Source organism: Stenella coeruleoalba (genome assembly GCF_951394435.1).
Source record: "Stenella coeruleoalba genome assembly, chromosome: 14".
NCBI classification, from domain to species: domain Eukaryota; kingdom Metazoa; phylum Chordata; class Mammalia; order Artiodactyla; family Delphinidae; genus Stenella; species Stenella coeruleoalba.
Genome location: NC_137160.1, coordinates 65,857,446 through 65,875,467, shown reverse-complemented (window position 1 = coordinate 65,875,467; position 18,022 = coordinate 65,857,446). Strand labels below are relative to the sequence as shown.

At 43.4% G+C, this 18,022-nt stretch overlaps 1 protein-coding gene across 9 annotated transcripts in view; it reads right to left on the bottom strand.

The window, feature by feature from the left end:
- Positions 1–1,017: 1,017 nt before the first annotated feature.
- PRR14L (proline rich 14 like) overlaps positions 1,018–18,022 on the bottom strand; it is a 58,687-nt gene continuing 41,682 nt past the window's right edge. For all 9 annotated transcript variants that reach the window (XM_079942582.1, XM_079942580.1, XM_079942583.1 and 6 more), the window contains 2 exons: positions 6,502–6,573; positions 1,018–5,281 (listed from right to left, as the gene is read on the bottom strand). In XM_079942582.1, coding sequence (XP_079798708.1) covers positions 5,002–5,281; positions 6,502–6,573 — 352 coding nt within the window. In that variant the 3' untranslated portion in view covers positions 1,018–5,001. The remainder of the gene's footprint in view (positions 5,282–6,501; positions 6,574–18,022) is intronic.

The following is an 18,022-nucleotide window of genomic DNA, read 5'->3' as shown; positions in this document are numbered from 1 at the left end:
ATCCCACATGCCGCGGAGCGGCTGGGCCCGTGAGCCATGGCCGCTGAGCCTGTGCGTCCGGAGCCTGTGCTCCGCAACGGAAGAGGCCACAACAGTAAGAGGCCCGCGTACCGCAAAAAAAAAAAAAAAAAAAGTAAATGAATGTGCTCCACCATATTTATACTCTCCCAAGTAGCCTCCTTAGCAAGCTAAGCTCTTATTCCAGATATGTTGCTAATATTTGACATTTTGACCTGAATTTTTCTTATTTATTTTTGGCTGCGTTGGGTCTGTTGCTGAACACAGGCTTTCTCTAGTTGCGGTGAGCAGGGGCTACTCTGTTTCAGTGCGTGGGCTTCTCACTGCGGTGGCTTCTCTTGTTGTGGAGCACAGCCTCTAGGAATGTGGGCTTCAGTAGCTGTGGCTCACGGGCTCTAGAGCGCAGGTTCAGTAGTGTGGCACACGGGCCCAGTTGCTCCACGGCATGTGTGATCTTCCCGGACCAGGGCTCGAACCCGTGTCCCCTGCATTGGCAGGCGGATTCTTAACCACTGCGCCAGCAGGGAAGCCCCATTGACCTGAATTTATTATTGCTTTTTCATTTCTCAGCCATGCGAGAAAATAAACACTATTCAAAAATCACACCTAGAATACTGGCTCGGCATCCCTACCTAACTTAATTGGGTGTGACTCATTTGAGTGAGTCTTGGCATTTTCAAATACTAAAGTCCCTCACAAGAGATGATCTGCCACCTGAGTAAATTTTAAAAGCTCCACGACAGTCTTGGAAGGCCACCCAGAGGTGGAGCTCTACACATGTTCTGAGCACAGCGCCGTCCTCAGAAAATGGTGACCACTTTGGAAGAGAAAATGCTTGTGGGATTATATATGTAACTTTGGAATGTTTTATTAAAAACCAACAACAGCAACCTCATGATATTACAGGTAGAATTTTAACTTATTATGAAGCCATAAGAATAAAGTAACAGCCTTGAGAGTTATTTGAAAGGTTTTCCAAAAAAAATTCCTTTTTATTTTCATAAATTAACACACATAACAGTGGGAATTTTAGAGTCACAAACTACCAAACAGAAAAGGAACTGCAGGGGCATCATGTATGCCAATGTTACCAAAAATGTACAAATTTCACTGAACTATTGACCATGATAATATACAAACACTTCAGGCAGCTATTTACTGGCCTAGACCAGCCCAAGGAAATGATGCTGAGGCCTCTTGCCAAGAATTAAAATCCGATTCAGCACCAGAGAGGGGCTCGTGGAGACACACAATGAACAAACATCCAATCTGAGAGAGTGCTGTGCTAGATGGCAGGCTATGTGGGGGCCCTCACTTCACAATAAAAATAAATAGCCTTTGCTGATCAATTTGTGGCTAGATAATAGTACTAAACTTTGATTTCAGTAAATCAAGCCTTCTTCCCGGCCAGCTTTTTATACAGGAAGTTCAGTCGTGGCAAGGAGCCCTTCCCTCGCATGAATCCAGGAAAGGATACTCCGCACCTCTGGCCAACTACTTAAAGACTTTGGATACAGCCACCCATGATGTGGTGTTTCAGAGGTCCTTTCCATGATACCGGGGTGAGGGAAGCTTACAGAAACAAAACACAAGGGAATTAAAGAAAGCACCAACTGCATACTCTGCCCCCAGGGAATGGGAGAAAAGTACCACCGTCTAAAAGTTCGTCTTTCGCGGATCTTGATGTACATTGATTATGAGATGAAATCCCAGCCTGGAGACGGAGCACTGGCTCTGCATTCCATCAGGCCGCACCAAGCCTTGGACCGGCAGCCCCAGTCCTGCACTCTGTGCAGCCCTTAGCCTGGCAGACAGGGAACCAGCCACAGGGGTAGGATCATGCCCAGAGGGTGGGATCTGGAATCTACCTCAGGTTGGCTCTGGCACTCGCACAAAGACCCTTTCAGGCAAAGTTGTGACAAAGCGTCATGTTTTTCACAGCTCTTGGAGGAGCGCTGTTTCAGGATTCACAGCATGAGTTTCTGAGCTCTTCAGGCTCCGAGTAAGGCAAACGCTGTATGTCTCTCCACTGTACCTCCCTCAGCTGTAGCTCTTAGAATAAGGTCAGTAAAAAAAAGTGGACATAATCTGCTTGAACAGGTGATGAGGTACATTTAAATTAATAGAGAAATGAAACCAAAAGAAAAGAGGAGGGGGAAGGTGGGGGGGCAAATATAGCTATAAACTGACAGATGGAAAACACTATAGTTGAAAGTTTCAGTGAAAAGCTGACGTGCAGAACCCTGATTGGACCTGAGATTTCTCCTCTCTTTCCCATATTAAAAACACTAAGTGTCTTTGGGTGGTAAGTCCCCATACTCAGAAACTGTACCAAGTCCCACCCCAGAACCAGCCTCCTGTAGCTATGGGCAGGTGGCTGGCTCCGAGGACCACAGACAGCACTGCAGCTGGCTAGGCCAATGGTAAAAATGGATGTTAAGACAGGTATGGCTGAGCACGGCTAGAACACGATGTGGCAACTTCAGGTACGCAATTTCAGGTTTGCAGTGGGGGCCCCTTCTTAACTTTGGAATGAGGAAGGGCCTCGGCCAGATGCACGCCAAGAATTACAAGGAGAGGGTTGGCCTCAGCGGAGCTTTTTCCTATGTTCCCAGGACAAGGAAGGAACCCAGGTCTCCACTTCCCCCAAGCCCCCATTCCAAACGCCAATGTTCCAAATCATTGCTCCTGGCCCTGACAAGTGCCACTCCTGCAACGGGCAAACTTGAAATTGTATCTCCGTAATGTTGGTGATGCCACAGCTGCACCCACGTCAACTTCAGTCTGCCACGCTTGCCACGTTGCAGACCCATCTACACTGGCAATGGAGCTGGCAAACAGGGCTCTGTAGATTTGCTGGGAGTTTGCAAGCTGTGCAGCAGGAGATTCCTAAAAACGTTTGTACAAGGGCACAAATTCATCTCACTCCCTTAAGCAAAAAGACAGAGAGAAGCATTTGTGTCTAAGGACCCTGTCCCAGGAAGGGAGAGGTACTGAGGGGAAACACAGGTCGTGTCTACACAGTCTGGGCAAAGCGAATGCACGATGGCAGCATCTGGTTTGCACTGTTCAGAGCTGGTGCGGAAGCCAGGCTCCCCTCTAATGCTACGTGGCTGTGGCCTTAGAAGCCTCCATGGATCACCAGGTGTGTATTTCACTTACTAAATGCTCTGTCTGAGGCATTGGACCTACAAGACAGACGTGGCACTTCGTTTTTCTCGCACTGTCAGTTTTTCTGCTCCAGTGTGGCACAGACTGTCAACCTGCAAAGGAAAGGCACATAGAAACCCCCACCCCCACCCCATCCTCCCATCCCCTGACAGACAGGGAAACCAAAGGGACCCAGGAGACATGATCCAGGACGGCACCACTCACTCCTCTCACAGACTGACTCGAAAATGTCTCTGGAGCTTTGACAGTTCCCATTGGCGCTGCTCCACGGCAGTGGCTCCTGGGAGGATGGGAGAGGTGACCAATGTCCTGAGGCTGGGCTTAGCATCCCACTCACCAGCCAAGGAATGTTAATTCTCTGCACTCTTGTTTTGAGAGAGAGAGAGAAAGAGAGAGAAAAGATAAAACACAAGGGAAGGGGAAGAGGGGAAGCAAGGCAAGGGCACATAGGCCTTAAGTGGGAAAGGAATGAAACTTCCGGGCTTGTGGCCTCACACAGCACGCTTCTGGTCCTCTGCCCACAGACTGCTGCAGGCAGAAACGGAGAAACCCAGAGACCTTTGTCTGGCATTCTACCAAACTTACAGTAGGTCTGACGCAGGAGCCCAAAGTACAGTGAGCTGCCCTCCAAGAGGGCTGGCCATGGAACTTCGTGACCCCAGACTGTCCTCCTCCCCACTATGGAGCGGGCTGCTCTGGCAGCTGCAAACGCTCTGGGTTGGCTTAATCACCACCTGAGCCATCGTGGATGCCTCTGTCATGGACCACCACTTCAGATGAAACCCACTAAGACCACACCCAAGCTTCCAACTTTTTAAATGACTGGGGGAGAGACCTGCTCTTACGTCCGTCATTAAAATAAATACAACTACTTAAGCAAGAATGAGAACCCAGATGAGAAATGAGTCGCACTAGGAGCTGGAGGCGGGGAAGGGGCTGCCTGAACACGTCAACGGGAAAACGGCTCTCGGTCGCCCCACACCACGCACCGACAAACCAGGTCAAATGCCTGTCATGTGTTCTGAAGACGTGTACTGTCTTTCTCCTTGATGTCTTAAAAAACTGCTTTAAAATCACATTTAAAGGCTCCAAACATGCAGCAATAATTAAAACAAAAAAAAGGGAAATAAAACAAATGAAAATAATCAACACTACCACATTAAAAAGTGCAACTTACTTCGAATGGGGCCTGGACGGGCTCCTCTGGCACTAGTGACCCACAGTCACAGAGGGGAGAAAATGATGGGGAAAAGCCACACACACACACACAGACACACACACACACTCACACTCACTCACACACACACAACCTGGTTCTGGACAGATGGGCTCAAAGGATTAGAAAACACAGCAGCTCATCTTTCCTCAACTACTGAAATGAGCCGGTGAGACATGGGACAGGACGCCAGGTCCCCCTCCCTAGGCCACATGTCTAAATAACCTTGGTCTAGCACCACCGTAAACAACGCGGAACTTTCACATGGACGTGCAAATGCTGTGAGTCCTTGGAAACCTAGTGTTACTGAAGGTATGTGGTGTCCTCCTCCATGGATGGCAGAGAGTGTGGGGAGGAGGCCGACATCATTCAGGACCATTTCCAGGAGAAAGGGAGCGTTCCTGAGGTTCTATACTCAGCAGTACAAGTTAGAGGACCCTCTTTCACCAGTTCCTAAAAAGGCTGCACCTTGAAATAGGTAAAAATCCATAGTCTGCATTTTGAGTGGTTTGGGCAGTAGGGCAAAATTAGGCAACCGCTTCCAAGGAGGCCGGGAAAGTCTAAAGTTGAGACCCCCCCCCCACCTGAATCGCTTCTCAACAACCGGATGACCGCTCCTGCTCCTCCTCTTCCTTGGCAAAGAAGGTCTCCAGTTCCATCAGTTTCTGTATCAACAGAGCATCCAGCTCTTGACTCTGCAGCGCCGCCTTCTGGGCCCGGGTAAAGCTGCCTGCCACCTTGACCTTACCGCGAGCCCTCCTCTTTCGTGGGACTGTGAAATCCTGAAACTCCAGAACTCGCTTCCTCTTCTGTTGGCTGATTGAGATGAGCGTACCATTCCGTTCCTTAGGTTCCTCAAAGATGGTCTCTAAACACCTAAGGGTGGAGCACAAAACAGAATCACCAACATGCTCACCCTGGGGGCCACCAACCCTCCCAGTCAATGGGCGCTAAAGGCTAACTGCTCCTGACAGCTCTTTCCTCTGGTCTGCAGCTATTTTTTGATGACAAAACACATATATCTATGAATATGTAGTACAAGCAACATAGTGAAGAAATTTAAACTGGACAGGAGGGTAAAGAATAAAAGTAAGAAGAACCCCCCCCACTCCCCACCCCGGCAACAGCAGCAACAGTGTTTTGTGTATCCTCCCAAAGTCACTCAACGTACAGATGTGCATAGGTAAGCATGTATCATCAGAGGTCAGCCCTTTTGGGTAAAGGGCCAGGTAGTAAACATCTTAAAATTAACGAGGCACACAAGTCTCTGCTATATATTCTTTTTTGTTTTTTAAACAACCCTTTAAAAGAATAAAAACCATTCTTAGCTCACAGGGCTGGAAAAAAAGAAAGAAAGAAAACGGGTTGCTGGTTGGACCCGGCCTGTAGTTTGCTGACCCACAGCATCTATGGTTTCTTCTTTACTCAAATGGCAGCAAACTACATGCACTGGCCTATGCATTGTGCCACTCTGACCTATCAATAACGTTTAAGATTGCCCCAGCTGGGTACACAGGTATCTGATTCATTCTTTTAAATGGCTATGCAGTGTATCCCATTACAAGGATGGACTATAATTTAATGAGAACCCTATTAATGGATATTTTAAGTTGTTTCCAATCCTTTCCTATTATTTAGCAATGCTGTAATGAATAGTCTTATATCAATGTCTCAGAGTTTTATCTCTAGGATAAAACTCTCCTGCTACATCCTGGACGCTACAGGAATTTAATAAATGTTCAATGACTTGAACTGATTTAGATGCAAAGGTAGCCAAGTGAAATGCCTTCTGTACTTGGGTTTGGAGTCATATCTGAAGATCAGTGCTTATTGGTCCTGAAGACAGCCGGCATATTTGCTAAAAACCAAGTACAAACGAAAAGGAGACTACCTAACCTGACACACATCTCTTTCCCATCCTACCACTGACCCCAATTCAAGTGCTGGGAACTAAAAATACCAATTCTAGTTATTTTCAAGACGCCGGTATTGGAAGAACTGAACATAAAACCCCTTCCAAAGCACAAGGATTGGAGATTTACATCGATCATTTCGGAAGCCCCCCAATCTATTATTTCCTGCTCATAGGTACTTACCTGTTTGCAGGAGGAGATTTATAATTCTTGTTGGTATATATTTCTTCTAAACTAAACTCCTTTTTCTTTAACCTGAAAAGAGAAAAAAATAAATTCTTCATGATCTCGTAAGAGAGACAAGATTGGTTTCCCAACTCTATGTTTTCCATTCTTTTACTTTCCAAGAGTAAAAGACGAGTCCTAGATGTGTCTCATGAGAACAATGAGTACGGGATCTTCTTTTCCAGGGCATCAATCTTCAACTTTGTGAGATTTGGTCCAGTTATACTTACTTGGAGGGATATAACTGGATTTGTACCTATTATCTTAGTTTACAGCTTCTTCTGGTCCTACTTTTTCAATGTTTCTTCTGCTTAATTGACTGCTCTTTTTATATTTTCCTCTCCTGGCTCGAAATTTATACATATTCTGTTCTTTTAGTGGTTGGCAAAAATTTTAATGAGCATATTTAACTTATAAACCCTTCTCTCAAACAACACGAAGTCCCTGGAACCTCTAAGTCTGATCAATACTGTCCCAATTTATGTTAGTAGTGTCCTATTTTGCCTTTTTATTTTGTAAATTTTTGTGTAAGAAATCAGGTCATTTAGTCTGTGGCTTCCCCAGTCTAGATTTTCTTGATTACATCCCACTGATGTCATTTAACATGCGCCTCTGACCCAAACATATGGACAATACTACAGGTATTTCCTATGGACTGGTAATTAAATAGAGAGGTATGATCAGATTTAGGTGTTCTGGGTTTTCTGATAGACTTCTAGGTGTCCATCACGAGGGACATGATACCCAGCTGTCACCCTTTTTGTGTGTCAGCAGCCAGCCACTGATAAACATTGAATATATTTATTAGTTCTTTAGGATTGTACATGGTGACAGTCTATCATTCTTCTGGGAGAATTCTTCCATCTAAAGAAAACTTCATGCTCATCCATGCTTTGGTAACCCTGACGTACCGTTTGCACAGGAAAAGTGGGTTGTATGCTTGGTTCTTTCCCTTTATTTACCAGTTTACAAAACAATGAATTGTTTCCCTATTATCATCCAAATACAGCCAGAGTTGTGAACTCATTCATTATGAACTATTGGACTGAAACATATCTCATGTGCTTCAATCTACTGCAGTTATTATTCCTTTTGATGCTCAGACAGTCTTATCTGTGGCAGTTGAGAGTCTCTTCAAACTGGTTCCTGTGTCTCTCCAACATGACCCCAGTCGCCTCTTGAGAGCTCATCACTTTCTGGCACAAGACAGTCTATACTCATGCATTTCCTGCCCTAGACCTGTAGCCAGTCTTCAAGGAGCCCTGGTTCACATATCATAAAATTCACCAATTTATTCATTCATTCATTTATTTATTTATTTTGCAGTGCACAGGCCTCTCACTGTTGTGGCCTCTCCCGTTACGGAGCACAGGCTCCGGCCGCGCAGGCTCAGCGGCCATGGCTCACGGGCCTAGCTGCTCTGCGGCATGTGGGATCTTCCCGGACCGGGGCACGAACCCGTGTCCCCTGCATCGGCAGGCGGACTCTCAACCACTGCGCCACCAGGGAAGCCACCCTATTATTTATTTTTATGAGTGTGCTCAATCTGTTTGTTCACTCTTAGTTTTTGGTACTATGTAGAAGATAATAGCTTCAACCTTCAGGCCACCACTCTTAGTAGAAACTTATTTTCAGACAGCACAATACCTTTATTACAAAAGAGCAAATTATTATAAAGTTTCTGTGCTTTAAACCTTTTTCAGATAAGTTAAGGAGTGACTGAACAGCACAGCAATAAACTTTTCAGCATTGTGCTTTAGTTTCTTCCCGGCTTTTTGAAAATCTTAATTGAGGTTCAGTTTGGTTCAATTCCAATTCAGCAAAGAACATACTTGTGGAAAAAATACATAAATAATAGCATGGATACGATTTTTCACAGGGATTTCCAACAAACAACTGTTACTTTGCTTCTTAACAACAGCAATAGCTACGTTAGATTAAGGATGTCGGATGGGTAGTTGGAAAGTGAAAGATTAGGCTTCTGACAGTCATTCTGACGAGCAAATCAGGGTAGTGTGCACCCATGTCCAGTTTCTGAGCTGAGGTGACTGCTGAAGCGCCAAGTTCAGCTTCTGGGATTCCTAGGCTCTCAACAAGCTTTGCCTTCCTCAGAGGGGCTTCACTCACTGGAGGTGGTGGGATGTGTAAATGTCCTCAAAAGTAGACACTTCCTGTGCAGATGCCACTTTGCCCAGAGTGGCTCTGGCAAGAGTCTACGCTCGAGCATCTTCTGTCTGGTGGTTCCTTGCTCCCTCCGCCTCTTGATCTGTTTTTACGACTTGATTTCCCCCTGGTAAAGAAGCATCTTGACACAATTCTGAAGCAAGGCTGTGCTATTCTAGTATTGACAAAACTGAGGCTCTGAGGGGCTCGCTCGGGGGTCAAGCCCTGGTCCCAGGGGTCTCCTGTGAGGACCATGCCACTGTGACCCCCAAAGCACATTGCTGTGCTCATGCCGTGGCAGATCTGGCTCCTGGAAAGATGTGGCGGGGCCTGGTGGTCAGTGGGTGCAGCGCCCCCGATCCTGTGCTGGAGCACCTATAGGCTCTCCTCACAGCCAGTTGATGGTGGCCCTAAAATTCACCCTTTAAAGTTACGGTTCAGTGGATTTCCGTAGAGGCATAATGTGATTCATCACCACTAATTCCAGAACATTTTCACAACCCACAGAAGAAACCCTGGACCAACGAGCAGTCACACCCACCCTCTCCTACCCCAGCACCTGGCAACCACGTATCTACTTTCTGCCCCTATGGTTCTGCCTATTCTGGACACTTCATACAAATGGAATCATACAGTATGTGCTCTTTGGAGTCGGTCTTCTCTCACTTAGCACACTGTTTCCACGGTTCATTCATGGTGTAGCATGTCTCAGTATTTCATTTTAACATTCTATGGATAGACCACCTTTTCTTAATCTATTCATCAACTGATGGACATTTGGATTGTTTCTACTTTTTAGCTGTTATGAAGAATATTGCTATGAACATTCAGGTACAAGATTCTGTGTGAACATGTTTTCAATTCCCCTTGGACATATACCTAGAAGTAGTGATATAGTAACTCTAACATTCTGAGGAACTGCCAAACTATTTCCCACAGTGGCTACACTATTTTAGATTCCCACAAGCAATGTATGAAGGTTCCAATTTCTACCCATCCTCAATGCAAACACTTATTTTGTTGTTTTTATTTGTAAAAAAATTACTGCCATCCTAGTGGTGAGAGCCATCTTGTGGTTTTGATTTGCAGTTCCCTAATGACTAATGATGCTGAGCAAAATTTTTTGGCCATTCGTCTGCATCTTCTTTGGAGAAATGCCTGTTCAGAATCTTTGCCTACTTTAAAAAATTGCATTGCTGTCACTTTGTTGTTGAGTTGTAAGAAGTCTTTATATATTGTGCATACTAGAGCCCTATCAGATATATGACTTGCAAACACTTTTTCTGATTCTGTGGGTTATCTGTTATCATAAAAAAACAAAACAAAACAAAAAAGACTTATTTAGAGCAGTTTTTGTTCATAGCAAAACTGAGTGGACAGAGTTCTCATAAACACCCTGCCTGGAAGCCCCTGCAACTCCCCTACTAAGCACAGCAACCCCTATTATCAACAGCCTGCACCAGAGTGGAACATTTGTCACAACTGATGAACCTGCAATGACACATCATAATCACCCACAGTCGATGGTTTACATTAGGGTTCACTCTTAGTGTTGCACATTCTGTGGGTTTGGAGAAATGTATGATGACATGTATCTACTATTACAGTATCATTCAGAATCATTTTCACTGCCCTAAAAATTACTGTACTCGCCTATTCCTCCTTCCCTCCTCCCTATTCCATGGCAACTATTGATTCATTGACAGTGTCCATAGTTTTGCCTTTTTCCAGAATGTCACATAGCTGGAATCATACAGTATGTAGCTTATTCAGACTGGCTTTTCACTTAGTAGTATTTCAGTAAGGTTTCTCCATGTCCTCTTCATGGCTTAAGAGCTCATTTCTTTTTAGCATTGAATAATATTCCATTGTCTGGATGTACCATGATTTAGTATCCATTCACCTACTGAAGGACATCTTGGTTGCTTGCAAATTCTAGCAATTATGAATTAACCTGCTGTAAATATTTCTGTGCAGGTTTTTATATGAATATAAGTTTTCAACTCATTTGGTTAATACCAAGAATGATTGCTGGATCGTATGGTATGAGTATGATTAGTTTTATAAGAAACCACCAAACGCTTCCATTCCATTGGTTTACTTTTTATTTTTTTGGCTACACCACATGGCTTGGCTTATGGGATCTTAGTTTCCCAAACAGGGATTGAACCCGGGCCCTTGGCAGTGAAAGCATGGAGACCCTAACCACTGGAGCGTCAGGGAATTCCCTATTCCATTTTTTAAAAATAAATTTATTTTATTTAGTTTATTTTTGGCTGCGTTGGGTATTCGTTGCTGCGCGCAGGCTTCGTTGCAGTGCGTGGGCCTCTCTTGTTGTGGAGCATGGGCTCTAGGCACGCGGGCTTCAGTAGTTGTGGCACGCGGGCTTCAGTAGTTGTGGCACGCGGGCTTCAGTAGTTGTGGCACGCGGGCTCAGCAGTTGTGGCTCTCGGGCTCTAGAGTGAAGGCTTAGTAGTTGTGGTGCATGGGCTTAGTTGCTCAGCGGCATGGGGGATCTTCCTGGACCAGGGCTCGAACCTGTGTCCCCTGCATTGGTAGGCAGATTCTAAACCACTGCGCCACCAGGGAAGTCCCCTCCGTTGGTTTTATGTCAATCCTTACACATCACCACACTGTTTTGATTACTGAAGCTTTGTACTAAGTTTGTGTTTTGTTTTTTTTTTTACTGTGGTAAAATACACAAAACAATTTCAATTATTATTATTATTTATATTTTAGTTTTTGCGGTACGCAGACCTCTCACTGTTGTGGCCTCTCCCGCTGCGGAGCACAGGCTCCGGATGCGCAGGCTCAGCGGCAATGGCTCACGGGCCTAGCCGCTCCGTGGCATGTAGGATCTTCCCGGACCGGGGCACGAACCCGTGTCCCCTGAATCGGCAGGCGGACTCTCAGCTGCTGCGCCACCAGGGAAGCCCTCAATTATTTTTAACTGTGCATGTAGTAAGTTTTGAAATGGGTTAGTGTGAGTCTTCCACTTTGTTCCTCTTTTTCAAGGTTGTTTTGCCTATTCTGGGCCACTTGTATTTTCAGGATTTTTAGGATCAGCTTGTCAATTTCTGCAAAAAAAGGTAGTCGACATTTTATAATACGATTGCAGTAAGCTGTAGGTTGCCTTGGGTAGTACTAACTTCTTGACAGCATTAAGTAGCCCAATCTATGAATGGATGTCTTTCCATTTATTCAGATCTTTAATTTCTTTCAACAGTAGTTGGTAGTTTGTAGTGTTTACTGAACAAGCCTTACACTTCGTTTGCTAAATTCATCCCTAGGTTTTTTTTTTTGATGCTACAGTAAATGATTCTACAGTAAATGATGCTACAGAACTGTTTTCTTAATTTCATTTTCAGATTGCTCATTGCTAATGTACAGAAATACAATTATTTTTCTTTTTCTTGTATCTTGATCTTATATCCTACAAACTTGCTGAATTCATTCACTAGCTCTAATAGTGGATTCTTTAGGGTTTTCTATATACAAGATACTGAAAAGATAGTTTTACTTCCTTTCTGAGTGCTATCTCATTTTCTTGCTTAATTGCCCTGTCTAGAACCTCTAGCAGAATGTTAAATAGAAATGGCTAGACTGAATATCCTTGTCTTGTTTCTGATCTTAGGGGACATCTTTCAGTCTTTTACAATTCAGTAGGATTTCTGCTTCGGGTTTTCCGGTAGATGCCCTTTATTCATTTGAGGAAGTTCTTACTTCTCTCTCTCTCTCCCTTTTTAAAAAATATTAATTTGGCTGCACCAGGTCTTAGTTGCGGCACGTGGGATCTTCGCTGCTATGTGTGGGATCCTCGCTGGGGCATGCGAACTCTTAGTTCCAGCATGTGGGATCTAGTTCCCTGACCAGGGATCGAACCCAGGCCCCCTGCATTGGGAGCTTGGAGTCTTAGCCACTGGACCACCAGGGAAGTCCCTCTTATTTATTCTGAAGTTCATGGAGTGTTTTTATCATGAAAGTGTGTTGGATTTTGTCCAATGCCTTTTCTGCATCTAATGAGATAATCATGTGCTTTCCCCCCTTTATTCTATTAATGTGGTATACTCCACTGATTAATTTCCTGTGTTCAACTAACCTTGCATTCCTGGCATAAATCCCACTTGGTCACATGTATAATCATTTTTTAATACGTTGCTGGATTCCATTTGCTATTATTTTGAAGATTTTGATGTATACATTTATAAGGTTCCCTGGCTTCTTTTAAGGTTATCTCTTTGTCTTTGGAAGTCTGAAGTTTTCATACTTAACTTCTTTCTGAAGTTAGGTATTAAATTCTTTTTATTGATCCTGTATGGGATTAGTATCGTTTTTTGCCAGTATACTAAAACACACGGAATTACACAGTATGTGAACTATTTCTCAATAAAGCTGTTTAAAATTTTTCATTTAGATGCTGCTTTACTGAGGTGTAACTGACACACAGAACTGTAAGACATTTCAAGTGTACATTGTGATGACCTGATATATATATACACTGTGAGAGGATTCTTCCTATCTAGTTAATTAAGAGTTTGTGTTTTGACTTTTTATATAGTTGGTTTCTTTTTTTCCCAGCAGAAGTGATAGATTTTTATGACATATTTTTCAGGTTTTTACTTTATGGCTCTGAATTTTGTGTTATACTTAACCATTTCCTACAGTTTCTTCAATTATTCTTACGGCTTCATTTGTTTACATTTAAGTCTGATTTTATTTGGAAGATATTCTGATGAAAGGTCTAAGGTAGAGATCCAGCTTTCTTCTTCTTTTTAATATTTATTTATTTATTAATTTTGGTCGCGCCAGGTCTTAGTTGGGGCATATGGACTCTTAGTTGCGGCATGCAGGATCTAGTTCCTGGACCAGGGATCAAACCTGTGTCACCTGCAGTGGAAGCGCACAGTCTTACCCACTGGACCACCAGGGAAGTCCCCCAGCTTTATTACTCCTAGAATGGCCATCCAGCTGTCCCAGTAGCATTTTACTGAATAGTCCATCTTTTCACCACTGATTGGAGGGGACACCTTTGTCACATACTAAATTTCTCTATGTATTTGTATCTAATTATGGACTTTGCTTTACCAATTTGTATATTTATGCTCTGGCATCATACTGTCTTAATTACTGAGACGACAATATATTTTAAGATCTCTTAAGACTAGTACTCTTATTTCACTCCTTTTCTGAATTTTCCAGGCTATTCTTGCTTCTTTATTTCTATAACTGTGTTAAATACATTCCTTTCCATTTATTCATATCTCTTCCTAAAAGAACAGTTCTTGGTCAAGTGAATGTGTTTAAATTTTTACTGTTTACTGGAATGTACCAGTTATCTAATTACTGCTTCTCAGCTCAGAATGCACCCTCAGTACCTGCTCTGTGACAATGGCATCTTGGACTCCTAATGCATTTCTTCTTCACAGTGAGTTGGTGCTGAGCTTCGGCAGAAGGAGGCACTGGAGGACACTGGAGGAGCAAAGGAGCTTTTCTTCTTGCTGCTGCCACATGGCCCACCATGGGTGCACGTGTACTGGGATGTCTGGGGCGGGGCTGGATGGGGACAGTTGCCCCAGCTGTATAGCCAGAGCGTGGAGCCCTCCCCAATGCCCCTGCAGCACTAACCTGGTGACCACTACACCACAGATGGGGCATTCGGGGACTGAAGCCCATAGTGGGACCCCAACATCCTGAGGGTTGTTTCCTGTGACTCTCCTGGAGCAAACGCCACATGCCCCAGACCACGCACCTGCAGCAGCACCCTGATACCCCGGGTGCCTGCCCTCCAGCCTCAGCTCTAGCCCTGGAAGGCTACTGTTGTTGTTTCCTGCTCGCCCAGCTCTGGCATTAGCAACCTGGCTATCCGATGGGCTGCAACCACACCTTCTCCAACAAAGTCAGACTCCAATCTTGGGGAGAGGGCCCCCTTCTCCCTTGGCCCTAGGATGCCCTTCAGAATTCCCGGTACACCTTAACAGTTACTCTCCTGTTATACTTTAACACTTTAAACTTCCCCTGTTTAAAATACTGTGTGGTTTCCATCTCCTGACTGGACCTAGACTAATAACATGATACTAAGGTAAAAGCCCTAAGGTTTTGCTAGACCAGGGGTCCTCACACCAGTGTACTAGAAGACTTTCCACAGACACACTGAAACCAGCTCTAGGGTAATCAATCTCCTGATCTTTAAACTCCTGCACGTGACACACCTGAGAAGTGTCCTTACACTCATGTAAACGTCTCCATTCCCACAAATTCTTTTTTTTTTTTTTTTTGGCCACGCCACACGGCATGCAGGATCTTAGTTCCCCAATCAGGGATCAAACTCATGCCCTCTGCAGTGGAAGCGCAGAGTCTTAACCACTGGACCACCAGGGAAGTCCCCTCACAAATTCTTTTAGAACAGCCCCTATCCACCCTGAATTCTACTTTGGTATCTGAATAAAATCACTGATCTCACTAGGCCCTCCTCAGATATTAATGAAATCACCGTAAACGTGTTTTGGACGTGTCTTTCCCCACCTTACACACGGTTCCGCTAAGAGAAGAGCGGCTTTAGCAAGAGGGGACTCAGCCTAATTTCAGATATGGTGTGGAATGGGGCTGTCAGAGGGACTTGGCCTCACTCACCTCCTGACTATCATCAAACAATGCCTACTTAAGAAAGAGAGCTTCAGGCTTCCCTGGTGGTGCAGTGGTTGAGAGTCCGCCTGCCGATGCAGGGGACGCAGGTTCGTGCCCCGGTCCAGGAGGATCCCACATGCCACAGAGCGGCTGGGCCTGTGAGCCATGGCTGCTGAGCCCGCACGTCCGGAGCCTGTGCTCCGGCAGCAGGAGAGAGGCCACAGCAGTGAGAGGCCCGTGTACCGCAAAAAAAAAAAAAAAGAGAGTTTCAAACACCAAAAATAGCTTGGTCATGTATTTAACCGTACACAATGTCTTTTCAAACTATTCTCAACTCTCATGCACAGTCTGTTATCACTTAGAAGAACATTAATCAAATCATATAAGGAAATATTTAAGTCAACCATTCATCTTACAAAATATTATAACTTCTACTTCCTGTTAACAACAAAAATTATGAGCTGCCATGCCAATTGGTTTGCAGTGATACACTTTTCTCCTACATTAAATATTGAAGCAATCATGAGATTTACATAAATTGATGGATTTATTTCTGATTTTTTACATGATTCTTAACTGTTCCTAAAAGTCTAATAATGAGTATTCATGCATGTATACACATTTACTGAAGCAATATCATGCTTTCTAACATACTCACTTCATAATTTATTATTTTAGCTATAAATTACATTGCTTTATTACAAATTCAAAAAATGGGAAATTCTTATACATAACTTTAATTTTGACTTACGGCTTTTAGAAATCTACGTTACAAAAAGTGTACCATAATTTATTTTTCAATGGTCTGTATGATTTTCTTGAAGGTAAATATTAACATATTTACTGTTTCATACCCACAGACATGGAGGGGAGGCTGTATTCATTGTACCAGGTCATTTTAGGTAAGAGACTTGAGCATCTGTGGATTTTGGTATCGGGGGGTCTCCTGGAACCAATTCCCCGAGGATACTGAGGGATGACTATATTATAATTGGAAGGCAGAAAAGTTAGGAAGTAAGAATGATTTGGCCAATGGGCTTGAATAATAAAAACTGCCTTCACCAAGTAAGCTGTATTTCAAAAATTTTCCATAAATTTAATGCCCTAAATCGGCACCTTCAAAGTGTCTATACAAAAGTGTATTTGAAGTAATAAAAGCATTTTACCAAGATGTCTTAGGTAAAGATTTATTGAAGATCTTGTATTTTTCAACCCTTTCATTATATAGGATTAAATAAAGTGCCCTTAAGTGAGAAAGTAACATAGAATTCTTAGGTATCTGAAACTGGTCAGATCCTCTCGGTGCACGTCCCATAAACTGAGCCACTGCTGGCCTCCAAAGGCTGGGTGACAGAACCCAAGTGAGTCAGCACTGTTTGATTCTTTGCTTTCAAAAAAGATTAGGTGATAAATCATTAAATATGATTTGATGATAGATCACTCTGTGATTTTTTGATATTACTTGACAGAAGTTGAAAGGATTGAATGTCATTGTTCTATTAAAACTCTTTGCACTCCCAACTACCTATCTTTATTAATAAGGTTTTCCAGAACTTCTATCTACACAAAAATTCAAGAGAGAATACCATGATTCTGAACCCTATTTCATTCTAGTAAAAAGTACTATTCAACCCAGGACATCTGAAATACTTTAAAAATTTCTCTTGAAAAGACATGGTAGGATGATCAATAAAAGAACTATAGTATAAAAACACAACACGTTAAGATAAGAACCACGTGGGAAAAGTGGAACGTAAATCATAGTAACAGTTAACTATCACATTTGTGTTGTGTGAAGCAATAAAATAGATACAGTGCACATTTTTTCCTCAACTGGACTGTACAGCAATCTTAAGTGTTGGGAATTCTTACTCACATTCTACAGGTAAGTCCTTGAAGCTCAGGAAGGTGAAATAACTTACCTTGGGTTAATCAAGGGACACAGGCTTCCATTTGCTGATGAGAAATTAAGGAGTGAAATCCATCACAAGAAAACATAACTCTGGAGATCTTTTAAAAATGTTTATATCTTCATAGTATCTGTGTAATATACATCATCCCCAAACTGGAATCATGTCAAATACACAATTTGGAATCACGCCCAACCAATATATAATTTAGTAATCTTTTTCTTTCCACTTCACTTTATAGGAATTAGCAATCAGCTCTGTCATAAAAATCTTTAGAATCCAAATTTTTAAAGGCTATACTATGGACCATAACATGGATCTAGCATTTTCTTGGGAAAAAAAAAAAAAAAAGACATCTTTCCTTCATGATGTGTAGGTCCCTTCCCAGTTTTGTGCACAGAATGTTGTGAGCCTGGGCTGTGGGGTCGGGTAAGACCTGTGAGAGACAGGAACTACCTGTTCTGTCATGAGGGACACTCAGGCCTAACACAGATTTCTCAGCTACTGAGCCTTGGCACCGTCACCTAAACCTGGGGACGACGGCTGTGCCTACCTTCCAGCACCCTTGGAGGATGAACTGGGACTGTGTACACAGAGCGACAGCACCCGGCATAGAGAGCTCAGGAAAAGTGATCGAGAACGCGTTCAAATATCCCTGCACACAAATCTCTGGCCACAGTACTGATGAATTCTTTTGGATAAATTCCTAGAAGTATAACAAAAGCTCAGAGTATATGATCATTCAAAAGGTCATTATATTCTGCCAACTTCCAAAAAAGTGC